Source organism: Trachymyrmex septentrionalis, unplaced genomic scaffold, assembly GCF_001594115.1.
Source record: "Trachymyrmex septentrionalis isolate Tsep2-gDNA-1 unplaced genomic scaffold, Tsep1.0 scaffold8, whole genome shotgun sequence".
NCBI classification, from domain to species: Eukaryota; Metazoa; Arthropoda; class Insecta; order Hymenoptera; family Formicidae; genus Trachymyrmex; species Trachymyrmex septentrionalis.
This window is the reverse complement of record NW_017305987.1, coordinates 515,251-533,326: the sequence shown is the minus strand read 5'-3', so window position 1 is coordinate 533,326 and position 18,076 is coordinate 515,251. Positions and strand designations below refer to the sequence as shown.

The 18,076-nt window shown below is 33.6% G+C and overlaps 2 protein-coding genes across 2 annotated transcripts; both read left to right on the top strand.

Annotated features, from left to right (window-relative positions):
- Positions 1-5,237: 5,237 nt before the first annotated feature.
- Positions 5,238-8,757, top strand: LOC108754445. Its single transcript, XM_018496718.1, has 4 exons — positions 5,238-5,713; positions 6,494-6,666; positions 7,137-7,253; positions 8,317-8,757. The coding sequence occupies exons 1-4, from the start codon at positions 5,540-5,542 to the stop codon at positions 8,444-8,446; spliced, it is 594 nt and encodes a 197-aa protein (XP_018352220.1). The 5' UTR covers positions 5,238-5,539; the 3' UTR covers positions 8,447-8,757.
- A 2,979-nt stretch (positions 8,758-11,736) lies between these two features.
- Positions 11,737-17,138, top strand: LOC108754478. The gene is made up of 4 exons (XM_018496770.1): positions 11,737-11,901; positions 12,645-12,829; positions 16,373-16,489; positions 17,030-17,138. The coding sequence occupies exons 1-4, from the start codon at positions 11,737-11,739 to the stop codon at positions 17,136-17,138; spliced, it is 576 nt and encodes a 191-aa protein (XP_018352272.1).
- Positions 17,139-18,076: the final 938 nt, after the last annotated feature.

Here is an 18,076-nt window from a genome sequence, read left to right as displayed (position 1 = left end):
ATATATATTCATTTAAATGAATTAATCAGAAATGATAATTGCGTGCCGATATAGTTGTCGAACTTTTATATCTTTTCTATTGTATATACAATAAGCCAAAAATATTTTATCAAACAAGGAAACCTTTTTTGTACGAAAACTTCAGCAAAATGTTTATTATTTATTATAATTGAAATAAAAATTGGAACATTAAACATATTTTTAATTGTATATATGTATATATGTTTTTGTGTAATTTAATCTGTCTGTTTTTTAAGTGCTATAAAACTAATAAATATAAAAATAAAGACAATACAAGCACTGTTAAAATTTACAGTACAAACTTACTTTAAAAAAAAAAAAAACATTATAAAGGCGCTAAAAATATATGCTTTTCGAATAGAACTTAAGTGTGTGATACGTTTACATATCTTTTTATTATTCTAACCCAAGTATAATAGTTTTAATTCTCCTTCAAAAATATTTTTATTGAAAGTCCTCTCAAGTAATAGCAGCTTTAATTCTCTATCAAAAATTATTACTTCTCAAAAAAGACTATTAAATTAAAAATTAAAACCTGAATGATATAGTTAATTAACCAAGTTAAATTCTATCAAATTAAAAGGTAAGATCTAAGTATTATCTTTGTTCTTTACTTAACTCTAATGATATGTATTATGTAATTATCAGATTAAATAAATATTAGCTTTAATAATATGAATCATTTATATAAAAGATTTGATATCATCAACTGGCGCCAGTCTCAAAATGTCAAATTAAGTAAAGAATATAATCCAAATGGTACTATCTTTAACTTTTGTATAATAAAATCTAAGTATATATCATTGTATTCCTATTGAATGATCTTCCAATTTCGATCCAAATGGCTTTAATTCTTCTTATATGAAATTCTTTTTATATCGCAATTTATTTAAAGACATTTTTTTTTCAACCAAAATAGTTATTTAATTCTCTTTTAAAACATTATTAAAAAAAATTAAAGAAGTACACAACAAACACTTGACATTGCTAGATCACAATAACAGAATACTAAAAACGTGAATGTAATATTTAGAATAAGAAAAATAAGAAATGTGACGGAAGAGACATGACACTACTAGAATCTTCTGATTATGGATTACATACAGGGTGTTTCAAAATTTGTGCCCGCAAAGTACAAGACGTAATACTTTATGCAAACCACTTTTTCAACAAAACAACTTTTTCCTTTAACAAAATGGCACCTAATAAATAATTTTTGCGCTTATTTGTTAACTTCAACTTGCTCTCCTGCAAAAACTACTTATTGGACGCAATTTTGCTAAAAGAAAAAGTTATTTTTTGAGCTAAAACGAACAACTTTTTTCTGTAGTAAAATTTCATTTAATAAATAATTTTTGCATTTACGCGTATAACTTTCTGATCTGCTTTCCTGCAAAAACTACTTGTCAAACGCAATTTTGCAAAAGGAAAAAGTTATTTCTTTTAACATAAAGTATCACGTCTTGCATTTCGCGGGTGCGAATTTTGAAACACCCTGTACATATTCAAGTGCGTTTCCATTTTTATTCCCCGCGGATCCGTCTCGTTCGCGATCGGAATTCGTCGATCCCATGTAAAATTAATCCGCGATTGTTTCCAATGAGTAATAATCGCGGAATGGCACGTGTGACAATGTATCCTTCCTTTTCGAGACCTCTTAAATCGCTCGTTCGTATCTCCGTTACTTATTTCAGTGGACGGGATTGTCGCACATTGAATAATAATGTAGCAGTTGAAAACGCGATATAATTGTATTTGGCGACTCCCAGTGGACTGTGAGTTAACGAAAAGCATTAATTTAGAATGCTCTGCAGTTTTCTTGCGAAAAACCAGTAAAGGCGCAACTCCCGCATGCAATTAACAAGCCGCAGTAATGGGGGCACAGAAATCGCCGAATAAAAAAAAGAGGGGCACGTTAGCTCGGTTTTGTCAGGCCTGGTCCAGAGCAAGTGACATTATGTGCGTGGTGACAGTCAAAGCATAAAAAGATTCGGCCGCGACAAATATACGTGAGGGTAGCTTACTGATAAACGACAGCTTGCCGGAAATGAAAAAGGGTATGATGGAATAGACTGGAAAATCTCAAACAGAATTGAATGACATTTCTTCTACCGTTCACTTATCCCATGTTTTGCATGTTTATCATAAATCCTTGTTATCGATAAATACACAATATGCATTGTAATTTTAATTAAGAAGGAAATATTTATAAATTCTCTAGATACGTATCTTCGACATTTAAGAAAGAAATTCTTTCTTTTAATTATTATATATTTTATTATGTACAAAGAAGTTATACGACTTGCGGATTATCTTCCCTATGTGTCTTAATACATTATTAAAGGCCACCGTTTCGTGAACATTGCAGTACATTTCACCAAGGCGACAACCAATCTGATACTGAGTTGCTTCTCTAGAAGATTCCCTTTATGTACGATTTAACGATATATCAAGACACGGAGATAATCCGCAAACACACAGCGTAACCTTTTCGAAGAAAATACCTGTAGAAACGTCAGAAACGTTTATTATGTATAATTCTTATTAAATAATTTATTGAAGCTAGAGATAAATACATACATATTAATTATAGACATTTAATCGTAACGATAAAATTTCTTTTAAAAACAAATATATATTTAAGACAATATAATTTTCTTCTTCTTCAATTACGATTTAATAAATGTGGGTAAATGTATATAAAAGAAATTTAATGAGATAAGTTAATTTCTTATTATAAAGATAATTCGTTCGATCATTTCCAAGCTTTCTTTTGCGGGAAATCCAACATGTATCGTTCTTCAGCGGATTAAATATTCTCATCCTTAATTAACGAAGTATTTAAGGACGGTTCGAGGAATCTTCGGGAACTTTAAGAACATAGACTAATTATTGACTTTCCTTCCACTCTCTTAATTGCGGACACAATTTGTGGAGTTGTATTCGCGCGAGGATTTGCATGGTAACTCTGCATTTTATCTTAGAATAAAAGTTCTAAGTAATGTACTTACGAAACACTCGAACAATACTATCGACTGGTAAACATGCTTTAAATCAAAATGCAATATGCTCTATAATTTTTACAATTGCTTACAAAATGATAATTAATCGTCATTAAAAAATAAATATAACATAAGAAACAGAGAATTTAATTACAATCTTATTTTTTTTCAAGACACTTTAATTTATTGCGTTAGTTTAATTTATTTATTAATTAAAGTTTTTCTAATAAATCAGGCTCACTTAAAATATATTAATATAATAAAAAATTTTTAGACCTAAGACAAGTTTTTAGAGCCTTTTAGAGCCAATACAAGTTCTTAACATGTAAAAAAAATTGTCTTAATAGTATAAGTCACGTTTGTAATTGTCGAGTTGTATTAACACTGTTTTCTCTTACATCAGCTTGTACTATTAAACCAGACAATTTAATGTATACTAGCTGTTTATATAAATTCGTTTAACTTCTATTTATTTAATTAAGTATATAAGTTGACAATCATCTTGATCAACTTTTTTTTTCAACGCAACGTTTGACAAATAAATTAATAACTTTGACTTAATATATTTAATTACTGTACGAGTTGCACTAATTTGGGATAATTATATATAATATTTGAAAGGTCTAAAACAAGGGTTGAAATTTTGTATTTTGTCTTATTAAATAAACATGAATTTTTGCACACGTTAAGAACTTGTGTTGGTTTTAAAAGGCTTTTTTATTATATTAGTTTATCTAAGTTAATTTCTTTTTTTATATGTCATATTAATATACATATAGAAATGATAGAGAGAGATGGAAGAAATTTTAAAAGAGGAGAATAAATATACGCAAATAGAACAACTCGTATTCGCAATTATTTTATTTATATAAATTAAATTTTTTATTTATATATGTTAATAGTTGAAAAAGTTGCGTTGACAGAGACTCGTATTTAAAATGAAATTGATGCTGGTGATAGCCGACGCCAGAAATTCATTATAACTTTAACGATATTGGCGATATTGGCAAAATTAAATTAAAGTATATAAATAAAATATATTTCTAGGATATTTTTGTTAGTAATGATATTTGATATGATTTTTACCTAATATAAAAATATAAAGTGCTTTTATACAATATACATATACGCGTGCTATTTTCATTAAAAATTTTTTATAAATTACTGAAATATATCTGAATGTTTCACAATTCATAGACGACTCGGAATTTTGGTTGCTGAAAATTTTGGTGGCTATGAATTTGCACTATGCAACAATTATTTAATGACTTTTATTAAAATTCTTTCATTTTCTTTAAACTATTTTATCACAATATAAGCTTATTACTAAATTCAATTATAATTATTTTGAGAGACTAAATTATAAATATAAGCATATCGCTCTAAAATTTCTCTATTTTGATTGTAAGTGATACGAGTGTTTTATAAAGATATTGATTGTACTATTAAATATTTTATTTTTTTAATAAGATAATTATTTACCATATATTTATTATTAGTTGTTAGAAATGTTGTACAAATTTGAAAGGCAATCCTATAACATTAAACGGTTAGGGTTTTATTATTTTATGAAAGAAATCTATTTATCTTTTGCAAAATATTACAATTTTAATAATTACTAATTACTTATAGTCAATTATGTATATTTATAATTGTAATACTTTTAGACTTTAGAGGACATAAAGATTATGGCAAACTTGTCGACTTATGCACACTTAATAAAAATAAATATATCTTCATAACTTTCTTACAGATATTCGCGAAAATTATATCTGTATTGAGTACTGCTCATTGTTGCCTACCATTTTAGCGCAGCACTCCGATTCAAAGGTACTTATGGTACAAACGTTCCGCTTTCGTCTGTTTCTTCCCGGCAGTAATGCCGTGTTTACGCTCGCTGTAAATTTGCTCTCGCTCGTTAAGGTGCTAGCTGCGGGGAAAAAATGTGCTGCGGAAACCGTCCGTGAAGGTAATAATGATAAAGGTAACATCTCATCTTGCGAAACTGTGTTTAAATGACGTAAGAGTGAATAATGCGCCGTACAAACATACGATTGTTCCGTTTGGCCAAGAAATCATCGGGGTACGGAGGCGAACTGTTAAATCGTGGAAAAGCATGCAATGTATACCGTTACTATTAACGCGAGAATCATCTGTCAAATCTTCGTACTCGCTGATCACGATCGCTAGTATAACGACGACTATCTACGATGAACCGCTGACGTTGGTCGATGACACAAAACGGATATATTAAATTTCATTAACTTGTTAAGTCACGTGTGATTTTTGTTTTTAATTAATGCGTAATAAAGGACGTCGGTCCGTTTATATAGGAACCTACTTTTTGATATCGGTTTTTACAAGTTTACAGCAGAACTTTATCCGTAAAACTTTGTGTTTTTTTATTGACCGGAACTAGTCTCAGAATTCATTCGAGATTTCATTCTTTTGTGACCAATATTCCCTTTTTTGTAAATTGTTACATATGACTCGAGAAAATATTAACATTTTGCCGTATGAAAGTTATGTTAGACTATCGCCTTTCATTTCTTGTTGGATGGTTGAATTGTTTGATTTTCTTCGCCGGCTCGACGGTCATCCATGAGAATACAACAGAAATCGATGTCGCGCCCAGAATCTTATCACGACCTAAGAGATACTTGATTTTTCCGGAGGGTTGTAATTTTCAGGTAAATATATACATATAAATTTATAAGAGTTCCAAATATGACCGAGGCTAAATTGATGCTTAATAATATTTCTATGTAAATTTTAAATACTCTTTTAGTTATATAAAATACGCGGCAATTATAATTAGATTTGAAACGTAACCGTACACTGAAGCTGTAATAATAATATCACAAATTAAATTAATTATTAATTTAATACTACTAACATTTTAAAATCTGTAAGGAACTTATTCCAAAAAACCTATCTCAGTCCGATAATGAGATATTAATATCTATCTTTGATCGTACTCGACGCTTTTTTACTTATTTGATTTATTCATATAACGGTCTTGTTTAACTTATTATATATATTTAAATAACGCTAAAAAGAAGGACAGTTTAATATTCATAATTATTTTTAATAATTCAAGGATTTTTCTAATAACTCTCGTCATAATTTATAAAACATTTCTAATGTAAATTCCATAATATATGCATTAACATAAAACAATCCTTACAAGTTAAAATTAATATTTCAGAATATTTTCCTACAATGTGGAACGTTCTTTAAACCATTTTAAGCAAGATTGCATTAGAGATCTGCAGAAAATCAAACAGTCATCACATAAATTCGGCCAAGTACTTCGCAAACGTTTTGTATGCTTTTGAAATTTTATTACCTCCTCCAGATTTCGGTACACGGATAAAGTAGAAAAGCAAAGCGCCGTTCATGCCGCCTGCAGTCTGCGAAATTTACGGGAAAAACTGAATTTGCACGTGGATGTTTTGTGTATTTTCCAGTTAGTGTATTGTCTGACTATCGGAGCGTATGGCCGAGATGGTGATTTGGTGCTGGGACTGACAGCTGCCTTAGCCTGGGAACTTCCGAATAAGGTCAACTCAAAGATATCGAATTTGCTTCACCGTAGAAGCCGAAGCGTCGTATATCCGAAAATGGAGGCTTTCTTGCAATCGTGAGTGTCGTGCCGTTATTCCCTATTTTTCAACCGGCTTTTCCCCCGATCTTTCAACATGTATTTGAGTTGACGAGAAGCATATCGCGGTTGAATGCGTCTGAAACAATTTCAAGCATCAAAAAAATCCTTTACGATCGAATAAAAATGCGAAGAGACGCGCGCCTTATCTGTTACTATCGAACCATTAGACGTCAATGAAAATTGTATCGAGAGGATTCGAACCAATGCAATAAGTATATCAGTTAGAAAAGCGATTTAATTTTATGGATGTAACTTGCGACACGACTCAGATAATGTCTGCATTCTTGGCGCTTTATGCGACTCGCGGTTGTTACGCATTATGAGGGCGTAATTACTTTTAAGTGCGATTGCGAAACGGAATTGTTTCGAGCGTAATTGTTTTCGCGTGGCAGACGCTCCGCCGAACTGGTCGTCAAAGTTTATGCTTTTAAATTAAATTTCATTAGCACCGGCCTCGACGGCAGATCCTGCGTGATGAGGGCACTTTGCGAGGCAGGCCAGCGAGATCCTGTCCAGATAGGCACGGGATCCTTCGTCCAGGAGCTCCTTCACGCAATTTTTACGTAAGTAAAGATCCCGATTTCCTTTAAGAGCATTGCATCTCTTTCGAAAGCTTCCGATATACACACATTCCTCACGAATTTTAATTTTAGTTAGCTGCTCTTCAGTTAATTAACAAATGAATAGAGAGTTCGATTAATCGAGATATATAAGACTTCGGAATTAGGATATTTCAGCTGTACGTAACATACAAAAGATCAGCAAAACAGCCAATATCAGTTAAAACATTTTCTTGTAAATACGTTCCGAAATCAATTATAAAAAAAACAAAACAAAATTATTTTATTTTTAAGGGAATCCTAAAGTCTGTATTACCTAAATTATATCATTTTTTTGTACAACAATTAACTTTTTTCCTTTCCTACTGATTTGAAAATCCTGTTCCAAGATTAAAGTATACGCATTAATACGTGTCTGTGAAGTAAAGCCTATGCTAAAAACAATAAAAAATTTCGAAATTGAAATCTTTACTATTTCTTAGTCTAATATGGCGCTTCTGAGCTATCATGTTGTGAAAACATTTTGCTTCATATAATAAAAACTCTGCAATCTGTATTTACGAAATAGTAGTCCACAAATTAATAGTTTGAAGAAATAATGTGGAGTTCTTAAAATTGGATTTAGATGTCTAATGTAATTGTTATACAAAAATTCATGTGTATGTGGCGTGCGTGAGTGAGATATCGATGTAGTGTCAATGACATGTAAATCGTCTGTGTGTAAGTGCTATTTTCAATATGACTAATCGTCTTTAAGATTACTTACGCAGCGCAATTATCATATTTTGCTGCAGTTTTAGGTAAATATATAACGCTTATGGAGCAAGTGAAGCCAAATTAACTTTTGCAAGGCGAACAACCAAGGCGAACAGAAAAATTAAATAATTTTTAAACCAATAAGAGAACTGTGCTCAAATTTGACACAGATATGTAATATAATGTGTTCAGATGTAGTAATAGAACAATCTATGAAATTTGGATATTTTTAGTAATGTTCCGAGTGTAACACATACATCTTTAAATCGAATTCCAACCGTAACTCTACGACGTGCGATTCTATTCGCAGATTGCCAAAGGATGGTGCCAAATTCGAGCGGTCGGCGGACCACCCTTACGATCGCGCATACGAAACGGGCGGAGACTGCGAACGGCTGTACCCCACGTGTCGGCACTCCATTTATGACGTGGACTTTTGAAGTTGCAGCAGAAGCTGCGACAGATCTCTCACCGCGCGCGTCGGTTCGAAAAACCGCGTCGTTCCACAAAACTACAGAGTGTAAATCTGATGGGAAACTTGCGGCGAAGTTTCTCTGGCAGCCGTCCTATTCCGCGGTGATTTTTCTGCCTGATGTTACGGTGGCTTCGCGCGTCGTTTCGCGACGCATTGGACTGACGACTGATAAAACGGTCGACCTGTTGTATTGTTGGTTTATCGTTATTACAAACGTTTCAAACGTCGATCAAATGTGACTTTGTCGTTCTTTATTGAAAGAGAAGAGACACAACACGAGAGATAAATGTATCAAAATTTGAGTTTGTGTGTTATTTTAAAAAAGATTATTTATTTAAAATGTATTTGGCTTAACGTATTAATTAAGTTATATTAATAATATTATTTTATTACATACATTTACCACTGGATTAATATTTATAAGTAACATATGACAATAATAATAATAATTTTATTGCATACATACAAAATTGGTTTATGATAGGTCTAGATAAAAAAATCACACAATATAGATGCATAAAGTGTAACATAAAATATATAATCAATACTTCAGCCGTTTTTCTTACATTGCACATTCTAATGACGTCTTCACGAATATTGCATTTGATTAATTGAGTTTGCAAGTATGTCATGTATTTACATAATTTTTGATAACAATATAAAATTTTTTGCCAGCCACTATGCATATTGAAAGGCTTTATATTGAAGAGGGCAATAAACGATTATTTAACATCAACGACAAATCCGAGATTAAATTCAGAAAGTTTGGCGCGAGGCTCTCGACCCATGAATATTCTATATCGGTCATTACATTACTTCTGCAACGTGTAATTCATTTCGGCGCGGTTTCGAATAATTTCACGACGTTTTGCATTAATAAAATGGTCACCGGGCTCTCGTCGATTTATGGTTCATTTCTGTAGAGTGCTCCGACGGAGCGTCCGACACGGTTGATTCCCTCCCACTTCTTTTTTTCCTTTTCATTGGAAATAAAATATGCCAAATATACTTTCGTAGTGTAACGAACGTCTAATCGATATGCATTCAGTGAACATTTTGCATTTCCTCGTGCGAGCACTCCTAGTTTTCCATTCCTCGGTGTTTGTTGCGCACGAACGCGACGAACTAGTCGCAACTATAAGCACATAATTGTATTTACTTGATGAAATTCTGCCGCATAACTGCAAGCTTGTTCATTAACAATGTTTAACAAGGCAGCCCGGCGGCCACTTGTGACTTAATACTTTAACCAACAACTGGAAAATCCTAAGATAATGACTCGGTGTTTGTCACAACACGTGGCAGTATCGCGTAAAAGTTATTGTCCTCATCATGAAAATTGCAAAGCGGGTATTCTCGAGCATAAAATTTTTTACTATAACTCGACTACAGGAGATAGTATTTCCAGCATTACATTACATTTACGCGTGTATCCTGCTTTTGTTGCATTGCGCTCGATATATTAATTTCACAATATACATTATAATATATTCGGCCTAAATTAGATTGTTGGTATGCATCTGATTCGATAATATGCCACGTGCTCAGTTTAGTACTGTAGTTATTTTAACCGGAAATTTATCTCGAAGATAATTAAATTATTACAGCAACGTTTATTGTGGGTTCTAAAAACGTATGAAGATAGTTAATGTCTACATAGTTAATATTATGTACATATTATTCGCGGAATGTTGGATATTTATTATGCGAGTAAATTAAAGAAAACTTGCAATACTTTATCAGCCTTGTGCAATACATTAAAATATGTTTAGAAAATATACATTGTATTTCATCGACAATAATTTGAATCTGGTTAATACTTAATTAGTTCATAATTTACTTTAATATAATCGATAACCAATTAAAATGTTAATTTGATAATTATTCTTGTAATTTATTTAATACCACTAATTATCGTACACTGTACAGGTAATAATTTCAGGCAATTGTGATTTATTAAATATAAAAGAGATAGTCTTGCTAGACTTGAAAAAATACAACAAAAAGGAAAAATACGGTTGAAGTGAAATAAACATAATAGAATAGAAACAAACAAATGTAACAGAACATTGCAAATAAATATAACACAATGCATTTGTATTCTATTAAATTTATTTGCAATGTTCTTATATTTGTTTACTTTTATTATTTATTAATTTCACTTCAATCGGTTTTTTTTAGTCAAGATATATAATATTATGTAATCAAGAGAGATATATTCTCGATTTTATTATCCAGCTATTTAAATTAATTTACAGAACAATGCTTTTATACAAAGTATTTTAAGTTTATTAAACTAATTACATTACATATATTATACAAAAATTCAGGCAATTATAATTTATATATCAAATATAATTAATAATAAACTAAATATTAAAGCTTGATTGAGATAAATCAATACAATCAAATAATGCCTATTCGAGCCAACACAGGATGACAATGTGAAGATTGGTTTATTTAAATTAACATAATTATAATCGCAGACGTTTCAATCCTGTTTCAGATTCTTATCAATGCTCCATGTAAATTGTTAATAAAATTTAATCATCTAAGAATAGTAATGTAACAGTGATGTCATCGTATTTCTTGGTATAATGATCATTAAAACGTTATCTAAGCTGTTCATGCGTCGGAGTCTCATCTGAGACGACTGAATTTTGTTAACAATTTACATGGAGTATTGAAAAGAATCCGAAACAGGATCAAAATGTCTGCGATTATAATTATATTAATTTAAATAAATCAATCTTCACATTGTCATCCTGTGTTGGCTCGAATGTGATGGCTCGAATTATTTGATTGTATTAAATATCAATAGATTTGCTAGATTAAAATAAATGCCAAAAAGAAAAGAAAAAGTTGATGAAAATGCGAATACAAACGTAATAGGATGCATTTGCATATTACATGAAAAATGTTTGGAGTATTAACAAAGTATGTATTTTTAAGTCTGAATGTTCTTAATTGTATCATCTAGTTCCTCAATTTAAAGGACAACATTTTTATACGAAATACTCTAAGTTTTCTTAAACTACTCTATTTTTCTCAAAGAAATAAAGAACAGAGTAAAATTATTCTCTACTTACTCATCGTTAGAACAATAATAAAGTACCGTTGCTTTTCGACACAGACAAATACAGTTCATTAGCGTTTGTTCTCGAGAGCAAGTAACGGTTACACATTCAAACTCATTCTATCGTTAGAACTAGCATTTTAACTCCGCTTTATAGAACATGAAATTTTCGTACCGCGATGCTGATTAATCGTCTCCGTCATTTTATTTTGCTCGGCATTTTTGTGCGTCGCTTTGAAGAATCGACAGTGTCGTCGATGACGTTTTCGAACGACTCGCTAGTAAGATCTGGGAGAGACGTCGGAACTAAATATCTGATATTTCCTCAAGGCAGCAACGTTCAAGTAAGATAACTTTTATTCTACACAACGACAGATGTATTTCAATAAAGAAACACTCAGCTCTCTCGCGGAAATGGCGATTATTATTCTTTTTGTATCAAGTCTCCGTTTGCGATGCATAAACTTTGAAAATGTAGAGGCGTGTAAACGCACCTGTTACCCTCGTTTTTGAGATCGGGGATCCATTATTAAAATGAAATTATAATCTTCGTGCTCTCTCGTGTTTTTGTGCGAAACGCACCAGACAAGTCGATATGAGCTTGTGGAAGTTTCGTGCAAAGTTGTATATTATCGCGCAACATAAACTCTCGATACAGTTTAGCTTAGGAAGTTTCATATGCTAAATGAAACGGAACTCTCTTTATGCGTAATGTTTGAAAAGACTCTAATAAGCGAAGCAACACGTAGTAATAACAAACTTTGTGAAAAGAAGGAATATTGATCCGTGTATAATTAGAATATAATTAGTTTTAAATTAATATGTAAAATATATATGTTGCCGTCGAATTAAAACACGCGCACTTCGAATTGCAAATATTAAAATAATTTGTAATTTGAGGACAAAAATTAATATACTTTACAAAAGTATATTAATTAATCAATAATTAATAATCGAGAGAGAGAGAGAGAGAGAGAGAGAGAGAGAGAGAGAGACAGGAGAGAGTTAAAATCAAATATTACTTATTATTTGCAATTTAAGACAATTTGATTTAGCATTATTCTACTTGTCCACCATTATTACGCAGCTCGTCTTCTGTCTAACCATAAGCACGTATGCAAAGCCCCAAGGAATGTTTACCATTGGTTCTACCGCTGGGCTTGCGTGGGAACTACCCTACAGAAATACTGTGCTGTACGGGAAGCCAGCCGAGGTTTATCATCGTCGGAGCAGAAGAGAGCTGTACCATAAAGTGGAGCTAATGCTAAGAACGTGAGTAAGAAGGGCGGACAAAGACAAGGAAGTCAGAGAGAGGAGCCAGGTTTCCTCTTCTCATTTCGTATAAATTACGACAACTGCGCGACTAGTATACCAAAAAAATCTTGTAAATTATTTTAATAATGTGGAAATGATGTAGAAACCTATCTTCGGACGCAACGAGGAAAAATATGAATTTCTATTGTAACGATTACGAGATACTTCGTCATTCGATAGGAAAATTGAATATTTCATCATTTTATTTCGCCTCTGAGTCTATTTCATTCTCCTCTACTGATCAGATTTATCCCCTTCCTCGAGTGGAAGGTCTTGATGGAAAAATGGTAATTCTATCGAATGCGAACGAAGGGTGAGACTTACCGTGAGATTTTTGTTTCAACGACTTGTGTCGGGCAAGTTCGCTGCTTCTCGGTTCACGAAGAAAAATAGACGCGAGCCATTATTGGAAAGCTGCCTTCTCATCTGCGTCGCGGAAAATGCTTCTGTTTCCCAAAGCGGAACGTTTCTCGTTTAGAGGCGGATTCGATTCGGAGGAAAAATAATAACGTGTCGGAAATTTAAAATGGGTGGTCATCCGGTAACCATCAACGTAATCGACGTTTCTTCGGCGCGAATTTAAAAATGGACCCACGTAAAGCTCCGCGTGCGTGACTGTAATAAACGTTACACTTGGATAATCCAAATAATTTCGATGAGACACGTGGGACGAATGTATTTCACGGCCGATGAAGCGACAGGGAAACGCTCTTAAACGGTGGTTCGAGCGGCGAGAGCGGATTAAGCGGTGTGCTTTCATCGCTCGAGGCCGGAAAATGGTCTCGAAGAAACGACGATGATTCAGGTATAACCGACGACGCATAATACCGTAAAACCACGCTTGCTCGGTTACCCTAGTGTTTCCAGTGTTTCACCGGACGCTGTTCGAGTGCTTACGGGCACATTAAGCGTGCGGATTAAGAGGGCTTCTCGCAATGATCGCAACGTTTCGTGCTGTTTCGAGCACGGCTATTCTAAGTGGTAGAAATGAGATCGAAAACGGCCGGGAATCACGCGATGAACAGTCGACAAGGGGATTCCTTTGCTCTTTTAATGCAGATTTATCTCTTGACATGTAAAAAAAATTAATTGAGTCGTTCTTGTACAGCGATGAGACGAAATTACAATCGTGTATGATCGATTAATCATCGAATCGGAAAAGAATAATCGTCGATACGTACTTCTATGGAACGCTTAATAGAAACAATTTGTTCCTCTCCGGAAACCCGGGAGTTGTTAGGAGCAATTATATTATATCGTGATTGAACTGACTGATAATTCCATTCAAATTGATAACATGTATTTTGATGTAATTTCTGACTTAATCAGATTTTCGACGTTACAAGCGTTTTACCCATACTGCGCTTTGCCGCGTATCAAATAAATTCAATTGTTACGGTAACCATGACTAATACTGTATGATATATGAGTGTAAACATTGAAATTCGATCCGAAATCAGCCGAAACGTTCTCGCGATCTGAATCATCTAGCAATTCGAGAGGAGAAATAAGAGAGAAAATCGCTTTTCCGCCTCGTTGACTCAATCAATGGTAAGCCTTACGTTACATAAAAATTGATCAATCATATTCGATTATTTTTCTCATATTTGACTGTGATTGGTCAATTTCTTACGGCTTAAGGTTTACTATTCTTAGGCTGGTATTCATAAATCCCGAAACCCAATAGGTATAGTAAGCTTTAAGTCTCAAGAGATTGATGAATCCAATTAAACGTGAAAAGGATGATCGACTATAATTGGTTAATTTATTTCAAGACTGTCTTAAGTAATGTCTTAAAACGTTAATGCCACTGTGATTGGTTTATACACTTTAAGACTGTACTTAAAATGATATTAAATATAAGAACTATAAATACCGGCCGTAGACACTACGTTAGAAATTCTTAAGTAAAATATATATTGACAATTGCCCATACAACACAGTGCTTGCAGAAACATTCGTAATATTTGCAACGTTTGCAATGTTACTGCAATATTGCTGGAACGTTACAATATTGCTGCAATATTATCAGAATGATCCATGCTATATGGACGTTTACATAACGTTTGATTGGTCCGTTTAGCCCGACATTCAGGATGTTTAAGATATAATAAGATTTATGAGGTAGATACGTAAGATAGAATAAGATTAGATAAAATGAACCGCTTAGATATTTATTTCATTCCATCGCAAGCGTTGGCCCACCATATTCGGGGCATTTCAGTCTCTTACTTCCCAGTGAGAAATGACAATAAAATCCATTATTCATTTTTCACTGGGTTGAGGTTCTCTAATGATCTTTATTTCGCAGCGCCGTCAAACGCGTTGATATTTCAATAGAAAGATATAAGTCATGGTTGTTTGATGTTCAATTGCGTCTAAAAAAAATACGCAGGATTACTTGAAGAATGACACGTATACGTGCTATTATGACGCTTTATTTCGCGTCACGCTGGATAGCCAAACTCATCGTTGGAATCGCGCGATTCTATATATGCCCGAGACATATATAGAAGTCGAGTAATCCACGGAAGTAAAGGGGATCGTTATTCATTTTGATTACGTGGGATTGTCGCTTCATCCGTCATCCGGTTGAAGCAAAGATCGGCCCTAACAAAACATGTACAAATACAAAAGTTGCAAAAAGGGTCTTCTCTCTCTCTCTTCCTTTTTATTTCCACCGTCAATCCGTTCATCTTTCTGTCAGAGCTCTATCAAAATCGTCGAATATAACAAATTCTAAATCTGACGTCAACATATCGTCACATTTCATCAATATTATTATGATCCACCCAACCAAAACTCGCAGCGAGATCCAGTTTGACGAACTTCGGCAATTCGGATATTAAGGAATCTATCTAGAGAATTTGTCCCGTCAAATATGGGACATAAAACAGCACCCCTAGTTCGTCGATCACGTGACGGTGAAATTCCCTTCTCGACATAAATCAAACCGTTTTGCTTAACTGGACCGAGGACCGTCGGATAGACACGTACCCTACGTTCGCGCCACAGTGGCAACCCTCAATTGAGATATATTTTCCCGCCAGCTGCAGACGCGCGTTATACACACCAGTAAAGTTTCAGTTAAGAGTCGAATTGTGGGGGTTAATCCGAGGATGACAAAAGCGGCGGTTACTCTAATTTAAATTGCACAGAGCTATAGCGTAATTGCCAGTATTTGCTCACCGTGGGAGAGCGGTATACGGACCGAAGGGGACTACGATGTTCGGTGTTTAGCAGATGTGCGGCGAGGAGCGAGGAGGAACTCATTGTAAACCACCCCCGGGTTCACAGTGCCGCTCGATTTCGTGGTTGGTAATATCAACACGCGGCCCCCTCCCCTTTAACCTTCGGTATTATCGCGGACTTAATGAATGAACCGCTGGCTCTTGGCGAACTCGACAACGATAACGAGGATGATAGTGATAAACGATCTTTGTTCCTGCTGCTCCGAATCTTTGTCATCCCATCGTATCTCACCTTCTGTCCTTCGTGAAGCCAGGGAAAGGACGGCAAGGCCTGCGTTCTCAAAGCAATCTGCAAGGCTGCCGGGCGTAGGCGCGAAGACGTCGGGAAGGGAAGCTTTCTCGAGGAAACCCTTCACGCTATATTCACGTAAGTGAATTAAATTAACCCTCTAACAATAAAGCTTTTTTAAAGGATGTATATGATAAAGTGAGGCCGGGTCCTAACACAATGCTCTGTTTTGCTCATTTTTCATCTAATAAAAAATGAAAAGATAATAATATGGATATAATATATTATGTAATAAGAATAAATAATAATACAATACTTCTTCCTCTATTTATTTGTGTAGATGAAAAAATACACATTAGTGAAGAAGATCAAATTCGATCAAAGCCAATATTAATGCTCTAATAATACTTTTGAATGAATCTTATAATTTCAAGCGAAAAATGTAATAAAGTTTAACTTTTACTGACTTTAAAAAATTGTGGTAAAACAAAAAATGCTTTAACTGACGAAACTGTAGGATCACATTCGACCTCAACCTTACTATTAAAAAGTTATATTAGATTTTGATGTCATATATTGACGTCATTCTTTATAGATTTTTCACTTTACTGTATCATTAGACTGATTGAAAAAGACGTATGTTAGCTATTAAGTAAAATAACAAATTAATGATTGCAGTCTGCCTGGAGGACAGTACGACATCGATCCGATGACCGAGTACGAGCGAGCGTATCACTTGGGCGAAAATTGCGACGAGATGCACGCCAAGTGTCCAGGTGTCTTTTGAATTGCTGCAATCAAGCGTGATCGTCTTACGCGGGCACGAAACGAGCAGCCATCACGAAGAACTCTCTTTACTTTTCCCAGCCCTTCAAATTACTGGAACGCCTGAATTGCACACTTACAAACGGACTAAGATTTATACAAGCAAATTACAATAAATATTAAAGTGCCGTTTTATCTTAAGCAGCGTAAAAAGATTTGCAAAAATAATTGAAATTATAGCAAGCTACTGATGAAACAATTTTTTACAATTTATTCAATTCCAATTTATTCAAATATAAAAATGTATGAGTAGTTAATAGAATTTTTTTGTAACTACCATAATTATGAAATTAAAACGTTAATTTTAGTTTTATTTAATTATGTGAGAAATTATCAATAACAAATATATTAAAAAATAATGAAATGGCGAAAAGATAAATTTATTTATGCATAAGGCAATAATTTAAATTTGTATAAACGATGATTTGTTATCTCAAAATATATTTTAAAAAACATCCGTCATAAATTTCATTTGTAAGGAATTAATCTATTTACCGTGCATTAATCTATTGAGCCTGTCTCTCTCTCTCTCTCTCTCTCTCTCTCTCTCTCTTTCTGCACAGTTTACAAAGTCACAAGCCGTGACCTCTTAGAATGAAGCGTTCTGAGTAGCTCCCGCTCGGTCTTCTTAGTTGAGAAGAAAGGAGGCAAAATATCGCGGTGTAAAAGCAAATAATGTAGTAACCGTAGCTACGTGATAAGATCGACAACTATGTTGACAACAATGACGTCAGCAATTCAAATTATGCAGTCGACGTCATTCTTGGAATTTCCTTGTGACTACCAAATTGCTCGAATTACAACAGAACTTTCAACGCAAAGAGGAAAGAGAGAGACAAAGAAATGAGAGAGAGAGAGAGAGAGAGAGAGAGAGGACTCTTCAAAATACAAATTACTATA

What these genes read in the sequence shown, in the direction of transcription:
- LOC108754445 (XM_018496718.1), top strand. Translation starts at nt 5,540, where the DNA reads ATGAAAGTTATGTTAGACTATCGCCTTTCATTTCTTGTTGGATGGTTG. An exon ending in CGGAGGGTTGTAATTTTCAG is followed by an intron (nt 5,714 to 6,493) that starts GTAAATATATAC and finishes TGTATTTTCCAG; the next exon opens with TTAGTGTATTGTCTGACTAT. An exon ending in CTCCTTCACGCAATTTTTAC is followed by an intron (nt 7,254 to 8,316) that starts GTAAGTAAAGAT and finishes TTCTATTCGCAG; the next exon opens with ATTGCCAAAGGATGGTGCCA.
- LOC108754478 (XM_018496770.1), top strand. Translation starts at nt 11,737, where the DNA reads ATGCTGATTAATCGTCTCCGTCATTTTATTTTGCTCGGCATTTTTGTG. An exon ending in CTCAAGGCAGCAACGTTCAA is followed by an intron (nt 11,902 to 12,644) that starts GTAAGATAACTT and finishes ATTATTACGCAG; the next exon opens with CTCGTCTTCTGTCTAACCAT. An exon ending in GTGGAGCTAATGCTAAGAAC is followed by an intron (nt 12,830 to 16,372) that starts GTGAGTAAGAAG and finishes TCCTTCGTGAAG; the next exon opens with CCAGGGAAAGGACGGCAAGG.